This window comes from Dendropsophus ebraccatus, chromosome 1 (genome assembly GCF_027789765.1).
Source record: "Dendropsophus ebraccatus isolate aDenEbr1 chromosome 1, aDenEbr1.pat, whole genome shotgun sequence".
NCBI classification, from domain to species: Eukaryota; Metazoa; Chordata; class Amphibia; order Anura; family Hylidae; genus Dendropsophus; species Dendropsophus ebraccatus.
The window spans coordinates 131,282,461-131,302,644 of NC_091454.1; the positions used below are offsets into that span (position 1 = coordinate 131,282,461).

General features: G+C 44.6%; 1 protein-coding gene across 1 annotated transcript in view; it reads right to left on the reverse strand.

Annotated features, from left to right (window-relative positions):
• Window positions 1–20,184, reverse strand: part of FBH1 (F-box DNA helicase 1) — a 57,988-nt gene that overhangs the window by 13,056 nt on the left and 24,748 nt on the right. Inside the window, exons 15-19 of the mRNA XM_069978892.1 lie at window positions 17,038–17,159; window positions 12,220–12,295; window positions 11,010–11,204; window positions 9,583–9,705; window positions 5,040–5,146 (exon numbers count right to left, since the gene is read on the reverse strand). Coding sequence (XP_069834993.1) covers window positions 5,040–5,146; window positions 9,583–9,705; window positions 11,010–11,204; window positions 12,220–12,295; window positions 17,038–17,159 — 623 coding nt within the window. The remainder of the gene's footprint in view (window positions 1–5,039; window positions 5,147–9,582; window positions 9,706–11,009; window positions 11,205–12,219; window positions 12,296–17,037; window positions 17,160–20,184) is intronic.

The window sequence follows — 20,184 nt, forward strand, 5'->3', positions numbered from 1 at the left end:
AAACAATGGAACATATTTGTTAACTAAAGGTAATAATAGTGTTGTGCCGCGCTAAAAAGTTACCATATTATAATAAAATGGTTAACTAATTCACACACTCTCTTCCATGCATTTGTTAAAAATAAAGTCACTCACCACATTGGTGTACTGGTTGTACTCTGACTTGTAGTCCTCCGCATCAGCAGATACAGCATCCGATAGGCTTTAGTTTCTTTCAAATTCCTTTAAGGTCCACGGAATAGGTTAGGGTTCTCTACGTCCTTTGTAGTTGTTTGTAACTTCTTTGCAAAGCGTGCGCCCCGGCCGGTGGCGCGTAAACCGCTTGCTAGGATAATCCTGAACGGAGTCCTCTGTGACGTCACAGTACGGATCGCTGTAAGAGGCAAGAGTGTCCAACGCGTTTCAAAGGTTCCGACCTTCTTTCTCAAGAGCCTCTTGAGAAAGAAGGTCGGAACCTTTGAAACGCGTTGAGGACACTCTTGCCTCCTACAGCGATCCGTACTGTGACGTCACAGAGGACTCCGTTCAGGATTATCCTAGCAAGCGGTTTACGCGCCACCGGCCGGGGCGCACGCTTTGCAAAGAAGTTACAAACAACTACAAAGGACGTAGAGAACCCTAACCTATTCCGTGGACCTTAAAGGAATTTGAAAGAAACTAAAGCCTATCGGATGCTGTATCTGCTGATACGGAGGACTACAAGTCAGAGTACAACCAGTACACCAATGTGGTGAGTGACTTTATTTTTAACCAATGCATGGAAGAGAGTGTGTGAATTAGTTAACCATTTTATTATAATATGGTAACATTTTAGCGCGGCACAACACTATTATTACCTTTAGTTATTGTCTTATTAAGTGGGAGCAGTAACCACTTGTTGGTAGCCTGCAGCTATACGGACACTGGTAACCTACGTACTGCTGTGTCTGTCAGGAGCGCGGTTGTTTTTTACACATTTTAATATATTTGTTAACTAAATGGATTCATCTCTGCAGCAGGGGAACATCTGAGCTTTTACACTCCTTAATAACAATTTTCTTGGCACAGAATAAGAGAAACAGAATAAAAAGGTCATAATGAGAACTATGTGTCACCTCATTTATTATACCCAAGAGACAGACCGCTGGAGTACACAGGAAAGGAAAGTCAAAGCAGTCAGATCTGTCAAAAAGGTAGTACTTGGGGGCACTCCCATACAGCATGTAGGAGGCTCCCTACCGATTCCTGGCATCTAAAGCATAAGTCACAGGTAGAAATACCCATTCTCTTATATCCAGGGTATAATAAAGTCTCTGCAGGAATCGGAATTGTATAGGCTGATCCCTAGAACTCGCCACAGTTGCATAATAAGAGCATTCCACCTCCTTCCAGTTATCTACAGACAATGTAAGAATATCCCAAACCCAGCTAGTGAAGGCCTTATCAAACAAGGAACACTCCTTTCTCTGCAACAGTAAATAGCTTTGGGTCAGAGACTTAGGGAGGTCTGCAGTGCCCAGGAGCTCCTCGGCAAGGGACAGTTACTGACGGAGAGTAAAGGCTCTATTCCACCAGACTATTATCGTTAAATCGTTCTAATCTAAACGATAATTGTTCGGTTGAAATGCAGTTAACGATTAACGACCGAACGAGAAATCGTTGATCTCTTAATAAGACCTGGACCTATTTTTATCGTTGCTCATTCTCAAAATGTTCGCAAATCGTTCGCATTAAATGAGACATCGTTCAGTCGTTCGCAGCAGATACGAACGCAATAGCGAAGAAAAAACTATCGCAAATACGATCATAAGTAACAATTATCTTTCCATGGAAATGAGTGAACGCTTTCAGGTCTTTCGCATTAGCGGTCGTTTGAGATCGTTAATGATTATGCGAACGATAATCGTCCGGTGGAATAGGGCCCTAAGAGTACCGAATAGGTGAGGGTTCAGCCACTGAGGGGAAGCTGGAAGGATCCTGTGCACTGCAGACCAAACCCAAGCCACCATCCGCAATGAAGTCAGCATCCTGGAAGAAGCTGTAAATCTGTACAACACATTTACCAAGCTTTCATAAGAGCCTATCAGAGCACCTGCAAGGGCAACCAAGATGTTCTGAAGGTCCAAGTCCAACCACCAATGACCATAAACCAATTGGGATGCCAGAATATATAAAAATACATGTGTGGGGCAGCTAAACCCCCATGATGCTTGAGCGTCTTGAGAGAGGCAAGACTAATTGTAGGCAGTTTTCCCTGCCAGTAGAAGGATCTTAATAACCGGTCTATCTTCGTAAAGAACCTTGTGGGGAGAAAGATCAGCGAGGCATGAAAGAGGTATAAGAATTTAGGTAAGAAAATCCTCTGAAAAATATTAACCCTTTCCAACAAAGAAAGGGGAAGTTGCGACCACTGTTGGAGTTGTTGTTCCATTGCCACTAGCAGGGGGTCTAAGTTAAGGGTAAGGTAGCACCCAGGTACCTAAACTGCCGAGCTGCCAGGAGCTGACTAGGGAGTTCTCGAGGAGGAGGGAGAGACGGGGACAGGAGCATCAGGACCGATTTAGGCCAGTTACCACAAAGACCCAATATAAAACCAAAGGAATCAATGAGCTCCATAACGGATCTCAGAGAGGGACTGACATCCGCCAGATAGAGCAAAGAATTGTCTGCATATAGTGAGACTTTCTCAACTATGGACCCATGCTGAATCCCCTGAAGAGAGGGCAAGGTACGGTTAGCTGCCACCAAGGGTTCTATAGCTATTGCATAAAGTTGGGGCGATAGTGGGCACCCCTGCCTCGTCCCCCTGCCCAGCGGAAACAAGTCAAATGCCTTATGAATAGCCAGGAGTATGTTACCTGGTACGGCATCATCCTTACTAGCCGCAATATTAAGAGGTAATCTCGACAGGTTGATGTCAGTGGCCTGTCCCAGCATAAACCCGGTTTGGTCAGGGTGCGCAACAGATTGAATAAATCTATTTAGTCTCAGTGCCAGCACCTTGGCCAAAATCTTGGCATCAAAGTTCAGAAGTGATATCAGTCTGTAAGAAGACAGATTTGTTGGGTCCTTGCCTGGTTTAAGTAAAACCACTATCAGGGCTTCCCGCAGGGAATTAGGGAGACGGCCACTCTTTAAAGCATCAGTATACAGGGCCAAAAGGTGAGGGAGAACGAAGTCTAAATTGGCCTTATACCATTCCCCTACCAGTCCACCCAGACCAAGAGTTTTCCCCAGTGACATTGCTTCAACTGCTTCTGCAATTTCCTCACAATAGATTGGCATCCAACTCCTTCGCCTGTACCACAGACAAAGTTCTTATTTCAAGGTTGTCTAGAAAGTCAGCATAGTCCACAGGCTGAGCTGTGCTCTGGGTAGTGTAGAGATCTTTATAAAAATCCCAAAGCACCTCATTAATACATAAAGGGTCAACAACCAGAGAACCAGGCTGATTAAGGGCACTGATGATAGACGCAGGGGGGCGTTCAGACCTAGTAAGATGTGCAAGCATTGTACCATTTTTGTCCCCAAATTCAAAAAGTGCAGCCTCTGAACCTCTGTAGTCAATGAAGATTCCATATCCTTGTAAATAGCACGCTGCCCAGCAACCCCTGTGATGAACGATCCCCTGATGGTTGCCTTAAAAGCATCTCACAAAACCAGAGGATCCAGAAAGGAGGCATTGTGTTCCCAATAGGAGCTACCAGCATCGGACACCGCCTTATGGACAGCTTCCGAAGACAACCACCCCGGATGAATCCGCCACAATCTAGAGGGGTGGCTAAACGAAGTAAGGCACAGGGCAGAATGATCCAAGATCTCTCTACTAGTATATGTCACGGGTCCCAACAAAGGTAAAAGATCTGGTGAAACAAAGGCCAGATCTTTCCTAAAGAAGGAGTTATGTACATGTGAGTAACAGGAGTACTTAGCCTCATGGGGAAATCTCAAGCACTAAATATCAGTGAGGTTTAAAGTAGAACACCAGGACATCAAGTGGGACGAGGAAGGATCGCTGCCACCAGTTCTGTCCACAGTAGGATTAGGAACTGTATTGAAATCTCTGAGTGCTGAGTGACCGGCACCGGAGGGAGGAAGGGGGATACTGGAGCACCGGGGGACACTTTTGGGGCACCACAGGCAACAGCAGGAGAAGATATCAGGATATTTGCAGCAGGGCTCAGCAGAGCTAAGGGCTCAGTCGGCCATCATGCCACGCCCCGAAGCAAAGCTGTTTACATAATTCTGGAAGTTAACCCAGAGCTGCACCAGAACGTTACTGAGCGTCCTGGTGCCGCTAGGGAAGTTGAGAGCGGGGGTCGCGCAGTGACCCTGCTCTGAACTGCTGCGATCCTGGGTGCTATATGCAGCCCGGGACCGCGGCTATTAGCAGACATGGTCCGATCGCTGTGCCCGCTAATTAAATATTTAGATGCAGCTGTCAAAGTTGGCAGCCAGATTTAGTACCATTTGCGCATTTATAGAAATACCTGGGATGCTTTGGCAACCTATGAGTGTGCAGGATCTACAGCCTCAGCTATGGGCAAATGTGTGGCTGGATGACATAAGAAACCTGTATGCCTCCATGCCTATCTATACGTCATCTTGTATCCACACTAGAAGCCACCCAACAGGATACTGGAGCCAATCAGTCCTACAGTTTTCACTAATAAGCTTATTCTTTCACTTTGATATTTTAAGCACCTATTCCTATATCGGTGACAAGCACTTTTCTATTTCTATATCAGTGACAAATACAAAGTTTTCTTCTATTCCAACAACTCCCTTTTGTGTGTGGTATGTGTTTTATAAGCGACTAATCCATTATTGCATGCCAAAGAAGAGCACTGACAGGCACCTATTAGGTCATGCCTATGGTGCAGTATTGCAGACATTTACATAATACAGTCTTGGGTGCCCTAGGATGCCATATTTAGTTATTGCAAAACCATAGCTCTTCCCCAAAACCACCATGGGGCTCAATAAATGCAAAAATAAAACCTAGGAACAAGATGAAAAAAACAGATTTACTGTAAACAGATGTACTAAATTATATTTACCCCTGCTAGAGTCAAAATATTCTCTATGGACTTTGTCATTGTCAGGTGTTTCTTGGCACGGGTCACTGCTACGTAGAGCAAATTCCATTCATCTTCAGCTAATGCAGCTGAAAATAAAAAGCACAGAAACCGTCCATTGACAAATGTTATTTAGAAATATAAGCACCAGAAAGGATTATTATATATTTAAGAGTGTAGAGCACTGATTTTCAACCTTTTTTGAGCTGTGGCACACTTTTTATACTTAAAAAATCCCGGGCACACCACCAACCAAAATGACACTAAAACAGTACATATTATACATATAGTTAATAATATAGATTCTAAATGTATTTATACTCACTCAGTGTGAAACCTGGGCCTGTTTTCTTCTCCCCCCTGTGCTTCTCTCCTGTGCTTCTCTCCACCATACTTCTCCCCCCTGCTTCTCTCCTGTGCTTCTCTCCACCATACTTCTCCCCCCTGCTTCTCTCCTGTGCTTCTCTCCCCCATGCTTCTCTCCACCATACTTCTCTCCCCTGCTTCTCTCCTGTGCTTCTCTCCCCCATGCTTCTCTCCTGTGCTTCTATCCCCCCTGCTTATCTCCTGTGCTTCTATCCCCCTGCTTCTCTCCTGTGCTTCTCTCCACCATACTTCTCCCCCCTGCTTCTCTCCCCCATGCATCTCTCCTGTGCTTCTCTCCATCATACTTCTCCCCTCTGCTTCTCTCCTGTGCTTCTCTCCACCATACTTCTCCCCCCTGCTTCTCTCCCACATGCTTCTCTCCTGTGCTTCTCTCCCCAATGCTTCTTTCCTGTGCTTCTCTCCCCCCTGCTTCTCTCCTGTGCTTCTCTCCCCCATGCATCTCTCCTGTGCTTCTCTCCATCATACTTCTCCCCTCTGCTTCTCTCCTGTGCTTCTCTCCACCATACTTCTCCCCTCTGCTTCTCTCCTGTGCTTCTCTCCACCATACTTCTCCCCCCTGCTTCTCTCCCACATGCTTCTCTCCTGTGCTTCTCTCCCCAATGCTTCTTTCCTGTGCTTCTCTCCCCCCTGCTTCTCTCCTGTGCTTCTCTCCACCATACTTCTCTCCTGCGCTTCTCTCCCCCATGCTTCTCTCCTGTGCTTCTCTCCCCTGTGCTTCTCTCCCCCCTGCTTCTCTCCACCATACTTCTCTCCCCCCTGCTTCTCTCCGCTGTTTCTCTCCCCCATCCCCAGGTTTCTCTCCCCCCCTTCCTCCTCACCTCCTCCGAGATGGTCACCGCTGCTGTCCGCCTCACCTACTGGCCGCCCGTAGGGCTTGGACGTGCTCCTCCAATCAGCGGAGACCGGGAGCGTGGTGCGCTGCGGCGGGCCATAGCGCACACGTTGATTGGATGCGTGCATCACAGACCGCCGCAGCGCAGCACACAACCACCCACATTATAATCCGCCACTGATCGCTGCGCATTGCCGGGGAACAAAACACAGGGGCACCATAGTTTGGGGAACTTTCCCCGGGGCACACCCGACCATGTGTCGCGGCACACTAGTGTGCCACGGCACACTGGTTGAAAATCACTGGTGTAGAGAATGCCTTTTAGGAAAACATTTTTAGGGGTTAGCCACTAAGAAACAAAAAATAACAATACATGCAAAGTGCACATAAATATAAAACACTCAATGACATCTTCCTTATTCAGAATGAGAAAAAAAAAGTGTAGATCGTAAGCCCTTGTGGCAGGGCCCTCTTCTCTTATGTACCAGTCTGCCATTTGCTCTCATGTAATGTGTTTTGATCTTGTAATGCTCCTGTTTGTTACCCTATCTATTGTACAGTGCTCTGGAATTAAGGGCGCTTTATAAGTAAATAATCAGATCAGATACACCAATAGTCCTACTTATTACAGGGAGAGCGCCTAGACCTAGTTCCAGCAACAATGCTTCTGGATTCACATATAAACTGATTGCGTGCAATCCTGTGCTACAACCAAATTATTGAATTCTAGAATACATCAAACAGGAGTGAGCACTCAATGGACAGTATTTAAAAAAGCCACCCTTAGTGGCATTCACACGTCCGCCTAACACTCTTCATGCGCGCACAGTAAACTGCAGACCGGACCTCAGAGCTCCCAGCACCATGATTCATTATGATGCTGGGACCTCTGAAAGTTTTAAAGAGGATGTTCCTGTAATATTCACACTACTACTGACGTAGCTAAGCAACTGTACAGTAGTGCAAACTTTTAACAGTTTCAGAGCTCCCGGCATCATAATGAATCATGGTGCTGGGAGCTCCGGTCTGCAGAATACTGTGCACGCATGGACAGTATTTTGTAGACGTGTGAATGCAGCATAAGAGGTATCTAGTAACTGGAAGTGTAGCTGACAGAGGTGTACAATATAAGGAGGATTTTTAATATGCTTTACCTCCTTCTGTCTAAAGATTCAAGAGAGGAAGAAAGGTCCCCTTCAGGCAATTTCTGGAGGTGCTTGGGAAGCCAGAAACAGCTGAAGTACAGGAGTTACTATTTTTTTTTAAACTTTTAGTTTAATAAGAGTTGTACAAACTGTGTAGCTCTGCAAGCTAGACTGTTTATGCAACTCTTAACGAGATTGGAAAACACCTTTAAGTTTGGGAATAAAACCTTCTTCACATCTATTAGTTATGAAAAGAAGAAAAAAATGTGGCTTCTGGATTTCAGCAAAGCCTTTGATACAGTTCCCCATGAAGAGCTGATAGAGACGTTAATGAAAATTGGACTTAATCCCTGAATAGTTCAGTGGATTTGTTGTTGGCTGTAGAACAGATATCAGAGGGTTGTTGTTAATGGTTTATCTTCTGAGCAGAGACTGGTTACAAGTGGTGTGCCACAAGGGTCTGTTCTGGGTCCTATTCTTTTTAAAGGGTCCGGCCCAGGTGCTGACAGTGTAGTGTAGGTGTGTGTGTCCTCTTTTGTAAGTGTCTTGAAGCCATCCGTGCACTAGATTTGCCACATTCTTTACCAACACACTGGAACAAAGTGTCAAAGATGAGTAGTGGCTTGGCGTTTGTGCCATACTTCGGCATGCCTCACTACTACTTTATCCTCCCTCCTTTTTGTGCACATCTTCCATGCGGGGGTCAGGCACGCCGATTTTCCAGTTCTCTCCTGCACACAGGCAGGCGCACTGAGCATCCCAACTGAGAACATTGGCTTCAGGTCCGCAGCACCCAGGCGCAAACTGGAAAGTTGGTGCATGTGGCCCTTGCCAGCAGCAGCGCATGAACAAAGGAAGATGACGACAGCAGGGAGCAGAAGGCCGGGCCGCGGAAAATATGCACAAAAAAGAGTAAGGAGGAAATAGTGGTGAGACGTACCGAAGTGCAACACAAACACCAAGCCACTACTCCTCTTTGACACTTCCACTTCCAATAAGTTGGTAAAGAATGTGGCAAATCTATTATACGGATGGCTTCAAGGCAGGTAACATACACAAAAGGGGACACACACCTACACTGTCAGCACCTCGGGTCCGGCCCAGGAGCTGACAGATTCCCTTTAATATTTTTGTTAAGTGACATAGGAGAAGGTTTGGTAGGCAAGATTTGACTGTTTGCTGATGACACAAAAGTGTGCAATAGGGCTAATATTGCCTGGAGGTGTCAGTAATATGGAAAGTAATTTAGCTTTACTAGATAGGTGGTATAGACAGTAAAAACTGCAGTTCAATGATTCCAAATGTAAAATAATGCACTTGGGGAGGAGGAATGCTCTATAATCTGAGTATTATATTGGCAGTTCTGTGTTAGCCAAGACTGCAGACTGCAGAGGAGAAGGATTTAGGGGTAGTGATTTCTTACACCCTTAAAATCAGTCACCAGTGCAGCCAGATGGTAGGGAAAGCAAATTGTATGCTGGACTGTATAGCTGGAGGTATAACAAGAGGGATATTGTGGTCCCGCTATATGGAGCTCTAATGGGACCACATCTGGAATACTGTGTAATGGGCTTTTTCAGCAACTGCCTGTCACAGAGCAGGGTCAGTGTGATGGCCCGATCCTGCCAACAGCTCTGAATGCAAGCGCACATCGAATCTATCCAAGTTATTTAAAAGGGTCAAAGATTAGTATAGTTGCAGCACCAGCTGCTTTCACCCCTTGTCTGTTTGGGGAGCTGGTAATGTAAGCTAAAAGGGATGGTCAGAAATTGTGATATTACTTAGAAGTTAGGGATAGAACGCAAAGACAAGATCCAGTCAAGCCTCCAGTGCCATCAGAGGATGATGTATTGTCTTGGGAGAGGGAAGGGAGCTGGAGACAAGTCACATTCTGTAATTTTTCTATTTTCCATTTCCTGTCAGTGATGAAGCATGGGGGGGTCATTATTTTTCTGATTTATTTTCTTCTTCCAGAATACCCCTATAACAGGCTGCAGGCACAAGGAACGTGGGGTGGTCATCATGGTGTTACCAAGGTTTGAGGCACCAACCTATTTCAAATTCCAGGTACTAAGTTCTGAGTGAATTAAATAGCAAGCAATGGATGACAAAGGGCTTTGCATTTAATAGGGCTAGTGGAGGGAAATGACATGTTACTCACCAAATGGGATTTGAATCCTTTCCAAGTTGTGTCTGGCACAAGGAACTTTTGCAAAGTCATCTGTAACTTCCACAGTATCAAACTCCATTCCTTTAGCTTTATGAACAGTTCCTAAAACATAATCTGAAAAAAAAAATCAGACTAGTATATTGTGAAACAGTGTTCTGTTAAAGGAGTTGTCCGGAATAAATGCTTAATTAGCCATGCTACTGGGGACATGATAGTAATGTCTACTTACCTGACCAGCTCTGCCACAGCTGCCAATTCCGGAGCTGCCCGCTCTGCACCGCTGTCAATGTTTTGACAGCTTCCGCTAATGTGCTGTTCCCACAGTCAGTATAGTGTTTATGCTGATCGCCCATTTCCTGTGTGAACAGCATGTCCGTAGATATTGTCTAAATACTGACAGCAATGCAGAGCGCGTGACCTGGGAAACGGCAGATGCGGCGGAGTGGGACAGGTATGTAGACATTACTGTCTTGTCCTCAGCAGCATGTTGTTATACTGTTGTTATAACTTTCAAAATCTAAATCAACAGTAAATGTGACATAAAGTAAGTTTGCAATTTACATTCATTATATATATATTGTTTTGTTATGCTGTAAAATTATTATTATTTTTTTTTTTTTTAAATTCTCAATTTTATTAAATTTTCCAAACATTTCACATAAAAACCACAGCAGAAAACAATGGAAACAAACAAACCAAAAGCAGGGGTACACACCACGCCCCTAAGGGTGGGACCATGATAAGGAGAGGGCGAACTTGTTTAAACCCCAAGAACGGAAACATCTCATATATATATAGATGTGGAGGGGCACTTTACACCACACAGCTCCCTGTAGGGGAGGTCTTGCCCGAGGGGCCGAGAGCCCAGGGCGTACAGCTGCACTGTTGGGGGCCCCACAAGGGAACCACTATGGGAGACCACTAAAGTAAGGGGTAAAGATGAGAAAGCAAAGGCAGAACGAAAAAGAGGAAGAGAACATAAGGGGGGGGGAGGGGGTGGGACAGGCAGGGTCGCTCCTCACTGAGCCAGCAGGGTCCTGTACTCATCTGTCTCGGTGAATTGATCCCAATAGAACCACGTCCGAAAAAACTTTGTGTCCGTGCAACTGGGCCGTGAGATCTTCCAGGTGCTTGAGATCCTCGACTTTTCGGATCCACATAGCTATGCTGGGAGGATCAGGTCGGCGCCAGAGGACCGGGATACAGGCTCGGAAATTATTATTATTTTTTTTTAGGAGGGGGGGAAGGAGGAAGAATCACAGTAAAAAAGCAATGTAATATATATGGGGAACGGTGGGGAGGGGTTTGTGAGCTACCAGGAGGTGTTGAGTGTGTATTATATTGGCAAAAAACTGAAGTGCTCCTAGAAAGGGATTTTACTGTAAGCCAACTCTAGTGTCAAGGTTCAAGGTGAATACCTGCTTTTGATGGGTCAACTGTGTGACACTTTTCTATCTTCTTTACCAACTCGGGTATTCGCCGATTGTATTTTTCAACAACAAAAATTTTGGCTTCCAATTCTCTGTCTTCAGCGCTTACTGCATACTCCTTTAATGCACCAAACCCCTTATTTTTCCATGTTGCAATGAATCGGTCCTTAATACATAATTTTTCTATTGACAGAAGGAAGTAAAAGTAAATGAATATAAAATCACACAATGGGGAATATTTATCAAATTGGTGAAGAGTAGAATTGTCTTAGTTGCCCCTAGCAACCAATCAGATTCCACCTTTCATTTTCCAAAGAATCCGTTAGGAATCACAAATGGAATCTCATTGGTTGCTAGGGGCAACTGAGACAATTCTGCTTTACACCAATTTGATAAATCTCCCCCAATGTCTTTTTTTGGGCCGTTTTTTCTTTTTGTTCGGCAGTCATTTTGGCGCTAACACACAGCTGTGTGTTCACGGCCTACAAGTAAACCCTGGCTCTTGATACTACATTCTCAGCCTTGTAAAGCCTTGGGTATGATGACACTAAATGTATTGCTTAAAATGTGCCCGATAATAAAGCAAGAACAAAATGTAATAAAAAAATAAATAAATAAAAAAAAAATTATATCAATCTGTCCAAGAAAGTGCACACCTCTCCAATCGCACAGATAATCGCACCTGCATAACACAAAGACATGGATGTAAGGTGCTTTGGCATTAACACTGTCCTGCTCACAAAAACCTGAAACAATCCCCCTGATATAAACATTTTTAAGACCTAATGATAATCGCCCACATGCAGAGGCTGCGTATACAGAAGCTGATCACTGGGGGTCCGACTGCCAACAGCCTGAGAACGGGGATGCAATCATGCCTGCAATGAATGAAGCGTTCACCAAACCTGCATGGCCTCCATAGTCTGTGATCCATTCACCATGGGGCTGCACAATTCTACAGAGTTCAGCGGCCACACAAAGAATGAATGGGGCGCAGGCACTGTGAACATTCCATTTATTACGGGGACGGCTGTGTCCCTTTTCTTGGGAAATTGGAAGTTCTACTGGTTGGACCCCCAATGATTAGTTTGTTATCCCCTATTATATGCATAAAGGATAACAAGCTCAAATGGAAATTCCCCTTTAACTTATTTTAAGGTACCTTACAGTATGCAAAAATACAGATGAAGAAACTTACGTCTATGTCTCTCAGATTCTGGTTGAAGTAATACCCAAATATCATGGATTTTGCTCAGTCCAAAGTTTTCTGGTCCCTGAAATAGAAATGCATAGTATAAACTCCTGATGTTCTTTTTCTAGAGCCATGTCCCAGACATTGAGCAATTTCAAAATCTCTGTACACTAACTACAGGAAAATAGGAGGAAGATTGCCTAAGTAACATAAATGTGGAGCCTGCTATTATCCCCTGCATTAAGTACATTCTGAAAATCTTCCCAATATGACAAACTGATATATTTTTATCACTATGATTTGCTCTTATTCTATATAAATGTACAGGTCCTGCTCCATGACTCTGCACAAGCACAAACACAAACACTAAGCACAAATACTTAAAGACTATGGACATAGTGGTAATAATTCAGGACAGGAGAGATAAGGGCAGGCCATACCCCACAGCTGATCTTTCTATGGCAAGAAATTACAATTATAGTTTTAGGCTGCATTTACACTCACAGATTTATCTGACAGATTTTTTAAGGCAAAGCCAGGAATGAATCTGAAAAGAGGAGACATCTCAGTCTTTCCTTCATGACCTGTTCTCTGTTTATAGTCTGTTCCTGGCTTTGGCTTCAAAAATCTATCAGATAAATCTGTGTGTAAACACAGCCTTAATGCTTTATTACACAAAACGTCTTGTGTAATATAAGACACGATCAGCCAACATGTTGAAAGACAAACAACTAAGATAGCAGCGATCTGCTGCCGTCGCTCCATGGAATAGTAAAAGCGGCAGCAGACTGCTGATCACCCAGGCACCCCCCCCCCCCCAGCTCCTTGACTCTTAGGGCCCTATTCCACCGGACGATTATCGTTCAGATTATCGTTAAATCGATCGAATCTAAACGATAATCGTTCGGTTGAAACGCAGTTAACGATTAACGACCGAACGAGAAATCGTTGATCGCTTTATAAGACCTGGACCTATTTTTATCGTTGCTCGTTCGCAAAACGTTCGCATTGAATAAGACATTGTTTGGTCGTTCGCAGTAGATAAGAACACAATAGCAAAGAAATAGCGAAGAAAAAACGATCGCAAATCTGATCATAAGTAACGATTATCGTTCCATGGAAATGAGTGAATGTTTTCAGGTCTTTCACAATAGCGGTCGTTTGAGATCATTAATCGTTAACGATTATGCGAACGATAATCATCCGGTGGAATAGGGCCCTTACCCACTTGCTGCTGACGTGTAATAGTGGCGGCAACAAGCAGGGAACGAGAAGCACAATAACAGTACACTGCACTACATAAGTATTGCAATGTACCGTATAAGCAATCAAGCAATCCCTAATCTGACAACCATCACTGACTAGATACTGTAGTGTCTAGATACTGTAGAAAACAAATCCTGTTAGGGAGACTAAGGGAGTCTAGAAACCTTATTTTATGTCATCTTTTTATGGTGCGCTTACACAGAGAGATTTATCTGACAGATCTTTGAAGCCAAAACCAGGAACAGACTATAAACAGGGATCAGGTCATAAAGGAAAGACTGGGATCTATCCTCTTTTCAAATCCATTCCTGGCTTTGGCTTCCAAAATCTGTCAGATAAATCTCTGTGTAAACGCACCCACAGTTATGCTAAGTTTACACGGAGCGATAATTGGCCCGATCGCACGATTAACGATTTCGAAGTAACGATTTTTTTTTTATAACGATCAGCGTTTAGACGGTACGATATATCGTACGGAAAAATAGTCTTGCGATCGTTTCGCGATGGCGCACCCGCAGCCCGGCCCCCTGCTCGCAGCCCGGCCCCCTGCTCATCCACAGCCTGGCCCCATGGTCAACCGCAGCCCCCTGCGCCGCCCCGATCGCCACCCCCGCCACTCCGATCGCCCCCCGCCGCTCCAATCACCCCCCGCCGCCGCTCCGATTGCCCCCCCCGCCAAAGCTCCGATTGCCCCCCGCCAAAGCTCCGATTGCCCCCCCGCCAAAGCTCCGATTGCCCCCCCCGCCAAAGCTCCGATTGCCCCCCCGCCAAAGCTCCGATCGCCCCCCCCGCCAAAGCTCCGATCGCCCCCCCCCCCGCCAAAGCTCCGATCGCCCCCCTGCCAAAGCTCCGATCGCCCCCCTGCCAAAGCTCCGATCGCCCCCCCGCCAAAGCTCCGATCGCCCCCGCCCCGGCCACGAGCATACGTTACCTGCTCCGCGTCGCAGGTCTTCGACATCCCCGGCTCCGCTCTTCAGTGCACTGATTGGCTGAAGAGGGGAGCCGGGAATTTAAAACGGCTCCTCTTCAGCCAATCAGTGCTCCGCTTCAGCACTGATTGGCTGAAGAGGAGCCGTTTGAAATTCCAGGCTCCCTCCAGCCAATCAATGCAAGGCAGCACTGATTGGCTGAAGAGGAGCCGTTTGAAATTCCTGGCTCCCCTCTTTAGCCAATCAGTGCTGCCTTGCACTGATTGGCTGAAGAGGGGAGCCGGGAATTTCAAACGGCTCCTCTTCTTCAGCCAATCAGTGCACTGAAGAGCAGAGCCGGGGATGTCAAAGACCTGTGACGCGGAGCAGGTAACGAATGGTCGCGGTGGGGGCGATCGGAGCGGCGGGGAGGGGGGGCCCGATTTGAGCAGCGGGGGCGGCGATCGGAGGGGCGGGGGGTGGCGATCGGAGCGGCGATCAAACCAGCGCAGGGGGCTGCGGATGAGCGGGGGGCCGATCTGCGAGCGGGGCTGCGGGCGGCCGGACTATCGCGCGATGACTGTTTACACGGAACGATCGGCGATTTTTTTGCGATTGGCGAACGACGATTTATGAACTTAATAAAAGATCAAAATGAACGATTTTTCGATCGTTCGCCGCGTTTACACGTACGATTATCATTCGAATTCGATCGTTATCGCAAAAGTTCGCCCGATAATCGTTTCGTGTAAACGTAGCATTAGGGTCCATTTACACAGAAATATTATCTGACAGATTATCTGCCAAAGATTTAACCCTTAGACGACCCAGGGTGTATAGTTACGCCATGGAAGTCTGTCCCCAGACGACCTAGGGCGTAACTATACGTCCTGGACGGTTCTCCCGCTATGAAGCGTGCTCCGGAGCGGAGCACGCTTCATAGCAGGTGGAGGCCGGCTGCAATCAGCAGCCGGGACCTCACCGGTAATGACACGCTGCAGCGGTCGCGCTGCCGCATGTCATTAACCCCTTAAACGCGTTAAAGTGTAAGTGACAGGGGGGTCCCGATCGGTAAAACGGACCGCTGGAGGTCTCTCACCTGCCTCCATGCGATCCGATCGGCGTTTTGCTACACTAAGCCTGCACAGGCAGGCTCAATGAGCAGAGCGCCGATAACACTGATCAATGCTATGCCTGTGGCATAGCAATGATCAGTGTGTGTAATCACACTAGTGTATGAAAAGTCCCCCAAAGGGACTTCAAAGGTGTAAAAAAACACCAATACACTACCCCAAAACCCCTCCCTCAATAAAAGTTGAAATCACCCCCCTTTCCCATTATATAAATAAAACATATAAAAATAAATAAACAAATAGACATATAATATACTGTAGCGTGTGTAATTGTCCAATCTATTAAAATATAATAAGTGTCATTGCAAACGGAGAACGGCGTACACGAAAATAGGGGAAAAAGTGCGCGGATTACCGATTTAATGTTACCTTATATATAAAAAAAAATTAATAAAAAGTGATCAAAACGTCCGATCTTCACAAATATGGTATTAATAAAAACTAGAGATCATGGCGGAAAAAATGACACCCCATACAGCCCTGTAGGTGAAAAAATAAAACTGTTATAAGCGTCACAATAGGCCCATTTTATTTATAATTAATTGCCAAAAAAAAGGATTTCATTTAAAAAAATATATATATAACATTAGAGAATCTGCGTAAACCTGCATATAGTTGTGTTCGGGCTGACCTATACCATATAGTGCATTACGTAGACACAGGAACCCCCCAAACGTTACCATATTCTTTTTTACGATTTCACCAATTTATATCTTCATAAATAATATATTTGGGATTCCATCATACATGTTATGGTAAAATGAAAGACGTCATTACAAAAGTACAACTATTCCTGTAAAAAACAAGCACTTACATGGCCTGTAGATAGAAAACTGAGAGTGCTAGAGCTCTTAGAAGGGGAGGAGGGAAAAACGAAAACACTAAGATCAAAATTTGCGTGGTCCACTGGGTCATTTTGGGCCTGGTCCTCAAAGGGTTAAAGCCAAAGCCAGGAACAGACTATAAACAGAGATCAGGTCATACAGGAAAGCCTGAGATTTCTCCTCTTTTCAAATCCAGTCCTGGCCTTGGCTTCAAATCTTTGGCTGATAATCTGTCAGATTAATCTTTCTGTGTAAAAGGGCCCTTAGTCATTTAAAATGATCAACAAGTGGGGACCTACATATAGAGTCTTCACAAGGCTTGAGCAGCTGCACAGCGGGGCCACATTAACTATTTGTGTGTCTCTTGTTGTAAATCAACTGTTTTCTTTATTGCATGAAAAAATGTGTGGCCGGCAGCTGATTATTTTTTTTTCCAGGTCACAATCAGCCAAAGAATGAGCCTTTGTTTGTCTGTCAGCTGATCATTGGCCCTACTACACTGGACAATATCTGCCTGTTTAGCCAATAAGCACCCTGTCTAATAATAGGGCAATTACTTTTTATCACTATTTGTTTGCGTACAAGAGATCTATGCAGAGGCGGTCTGTAACTACAGACACATACATGCTGTAACATAGTGGTCAAATTCTAAATTGCCCAGCTTAAGCAAAATTGGAAGATCTTACCACGTACCCCTATAATGTGGATTATTGAGGGACTTTCTTTATCAGTAACACTGACAGCCTGGTCAAACACACATGCATTGGATCTAGACAGAATAGCAACTTTAGTTGGGAAGTGCTCACGAACAGTACCTGCAATACAATAAAATATTTTAAGACTTTAAAAAATGTAAAAGACTGTAAAGAATGTTATAATATTATTATCTGTAGTATGACATGATGTGATGCATATAAAGTCTAAAAGAGGTTACAGAAAACGCTGGGGTGAAACCCGTAGAGGGATCCAATGGGCACAACCAGGGGCGTAGCTAGGATTCATGGGGCCCCATAGCAAAAAACTGTATGGGGCCCCATGAATCCTGTACGCTCCCCCCCGCCCCCGCCAAACACAGACAATGACGCACATATACACACACAGAGGCACCATTAACGTATATACAGATACGCCACTGACATACACACATATATACGCTGTATACACTAATACTGATGTATACACCATGAATAGACTGTACACAGGGAAATCATCTCAGTGTAATAAGAAATACTCAACCAGAAATAACAGAAAATGCAGCAGATATTAGTGGTGGGTTCTTTTATTAGAGCCCAGCATTAATAGAAGCTGCTGCAGAACATCTTTGGGAGCAAACCTGTCAATCACTTGAGACACAACTGACATACACAAACACACACACACATATATACACCAGTGCTACAGACATTGCTGACATGCACACACACACATATAGCCACAGATACATACACATACTGACATATAAATATATACACAGATACATATATACACACACTGACATATACATATACCCACAGATACATATATACACTCACTGACACACATACACAGCACTTACAGCTCCCAGGCTTTCCCCTCCTCCTCCTGTAGTCCGGGCTGATCTTCACATAGAAGTATTGAGGACCTTTGGGTCATGTGACCCAAAGGTTCTTCATCCCTCTCCTGTGCCGTCTGGCAGGTCCTGCTCCTCTGTTCAGCCCGCTCACCCAGCACTACAGTGAGGGGGCTGAACAGTGCAGTGGGGGTCTCTCTTCCTCTCTTGGACCCCTTGGGGAGCGGGGTACCTACCATGAAGGCAGGGCAGGCTTCCTCGGGCCCCCTTCCTGCAGGGGCCCCATAGCAGTCGCCTTCCCTGCCTTCATTGTAGCTACGCCACTGGGCACAACACACAAAAGCTAAACAATCAATATATACAGACACCATTAGGTAAAATTGCTAGTACTGCTGTACCTTTCCAGTGTTTATCATATACACACAAAAAACAAAAAATCACGGCATTTGGTTGTTTGTGGGTGCTAGTGGTCACGCCAGGAGCCATGGTGTGAACTGCATACAAAGTTAAAAAAAATCTGCAGAACTCGCAGATGCTATACTTCAGTTCTGTGGTTTTATTATCCCATGTGCAAAAAGACAAGCAATGTTTCTGTTTGCTCTATGCAAACCGTTTTCAAGGTGTGAGTGGAAAAATGATACTGAAACCTACGCCAGCTCTGAGCTGGCGTAGGTTTCGAAATTTTCGCACGTACGGGCTCTGTGCGATCGGGATTTATGTAGAGGCAATTCGCCTCTACATAAATCTCGTGAGCTCCAGAGCTGCGGGGATATTTGTAAGCCTGGCGTAAAAAACACTGGACTTCATAAGTGTCCTACATAGTGTCTAAACACACAGTGATATCAGATACAAATAAGTGTAAGACGAGCCAAAACTTGATATATTATATACTAACAAATATCATAGTAGTAAAAAAATAGTAACAGTGTGTCTCAATATGTGCATTAAAATACCATGAATACAATTATTTCACATCATATTGGGACAGACTGTTACTATTTTTTTATTTTTTACTACTATGATGTTTGTTAGTATTTAATATATCAAGCTTAGGCTCGTCTTACACATGTTTGTATCTGATATCACTGTGTGTTTTGACACTAAGGCTGCTTTCACACATTCCGTGTTCCGCATAAACACGGGCGTGGAATGCCTGTAACAGAGTTCCCCCCTCCGCCCGGGCAGCATCTGTGATAAGATGCTGGGAGCGGGGGAACTGTATGCATATGCACCACGCTGTAATGAAGCAGCTGCACACACATGTACACGCACACACTTATTTATAATACTTGCTAATGCTGAATTATGCTCCAATCACACCTGTGCAGAAACTTCTGTTAGGAAGTTCAGCTGAGTTGCAGATTTTGACTGGAAGAAGAGCATCACATGCAGTGCTATGTGTAAAATTATTAATTATGCACTTTCAACTGCCACCTTATGTCATTTAACTATTTAGAGCTTTTTTTTTCCTAACAAAGTTGTAGCTCAGAAGGGAGTCAGGGATCAAATGTGATTTAATGTGAAATTGTATAGTCCAATAAAAACATTTGTTTTTCTGTCCCTTTTGAGAGTAATCTTGAGTGGCATGGCATTCTTTATCTACTTCACTAACCCCCACCCAGTTCCCTTGCCTCCTAGCTTTTACGAGGGTCAATTATCGGTAATGAGTGTTCCTAGGTACCTTTAGGGTCCATTTACACAGAAAGATTATCTGACAGATTATCTGCCAAAGATTTTAAGCCAAAGCAAGAAACAGACTATAAACAGAGATCAGGTCATAAAGGAAAGCCTGAGATTTCTCCTCTTTTCAAATCCATTCCTGGTTTTGGCTTCAAATCTTTGGCAGATAATCTGTCAGATAATCTTTCTGTGTAAATGGACCCTAATTCACCCAATAATCGGCCTGTGTAGATCTTTTGTGGTGCCAGTAAAATCATCATTATTACCCACAGATATTCGGTTAGGTAAAATACATGTTCATTCACCTATTCTTTTGGAGACTAACAATTATATCCATACTTATTATCTTTTCAGTCTCCTTCCCCCAGTCCTGAGCTGCTGCTTTTTTGTTGTTGTTTGGATTAGATATCTAATATTGTTCCTATTGGCTGCTATATGGACATTATTTGTAGTGGAGTGAAAGTTCACATGGGCTATATTACTTTTTCATTTATCATTATGATTTTATTGCTTGGTGCATTTATATATTTTTGTACCCTCTTTGTAAACACCACATTGCTGGCTTGTTATCACAGAGGGGACGATAGTTGGTAAGTACATTTTTAAGTGAC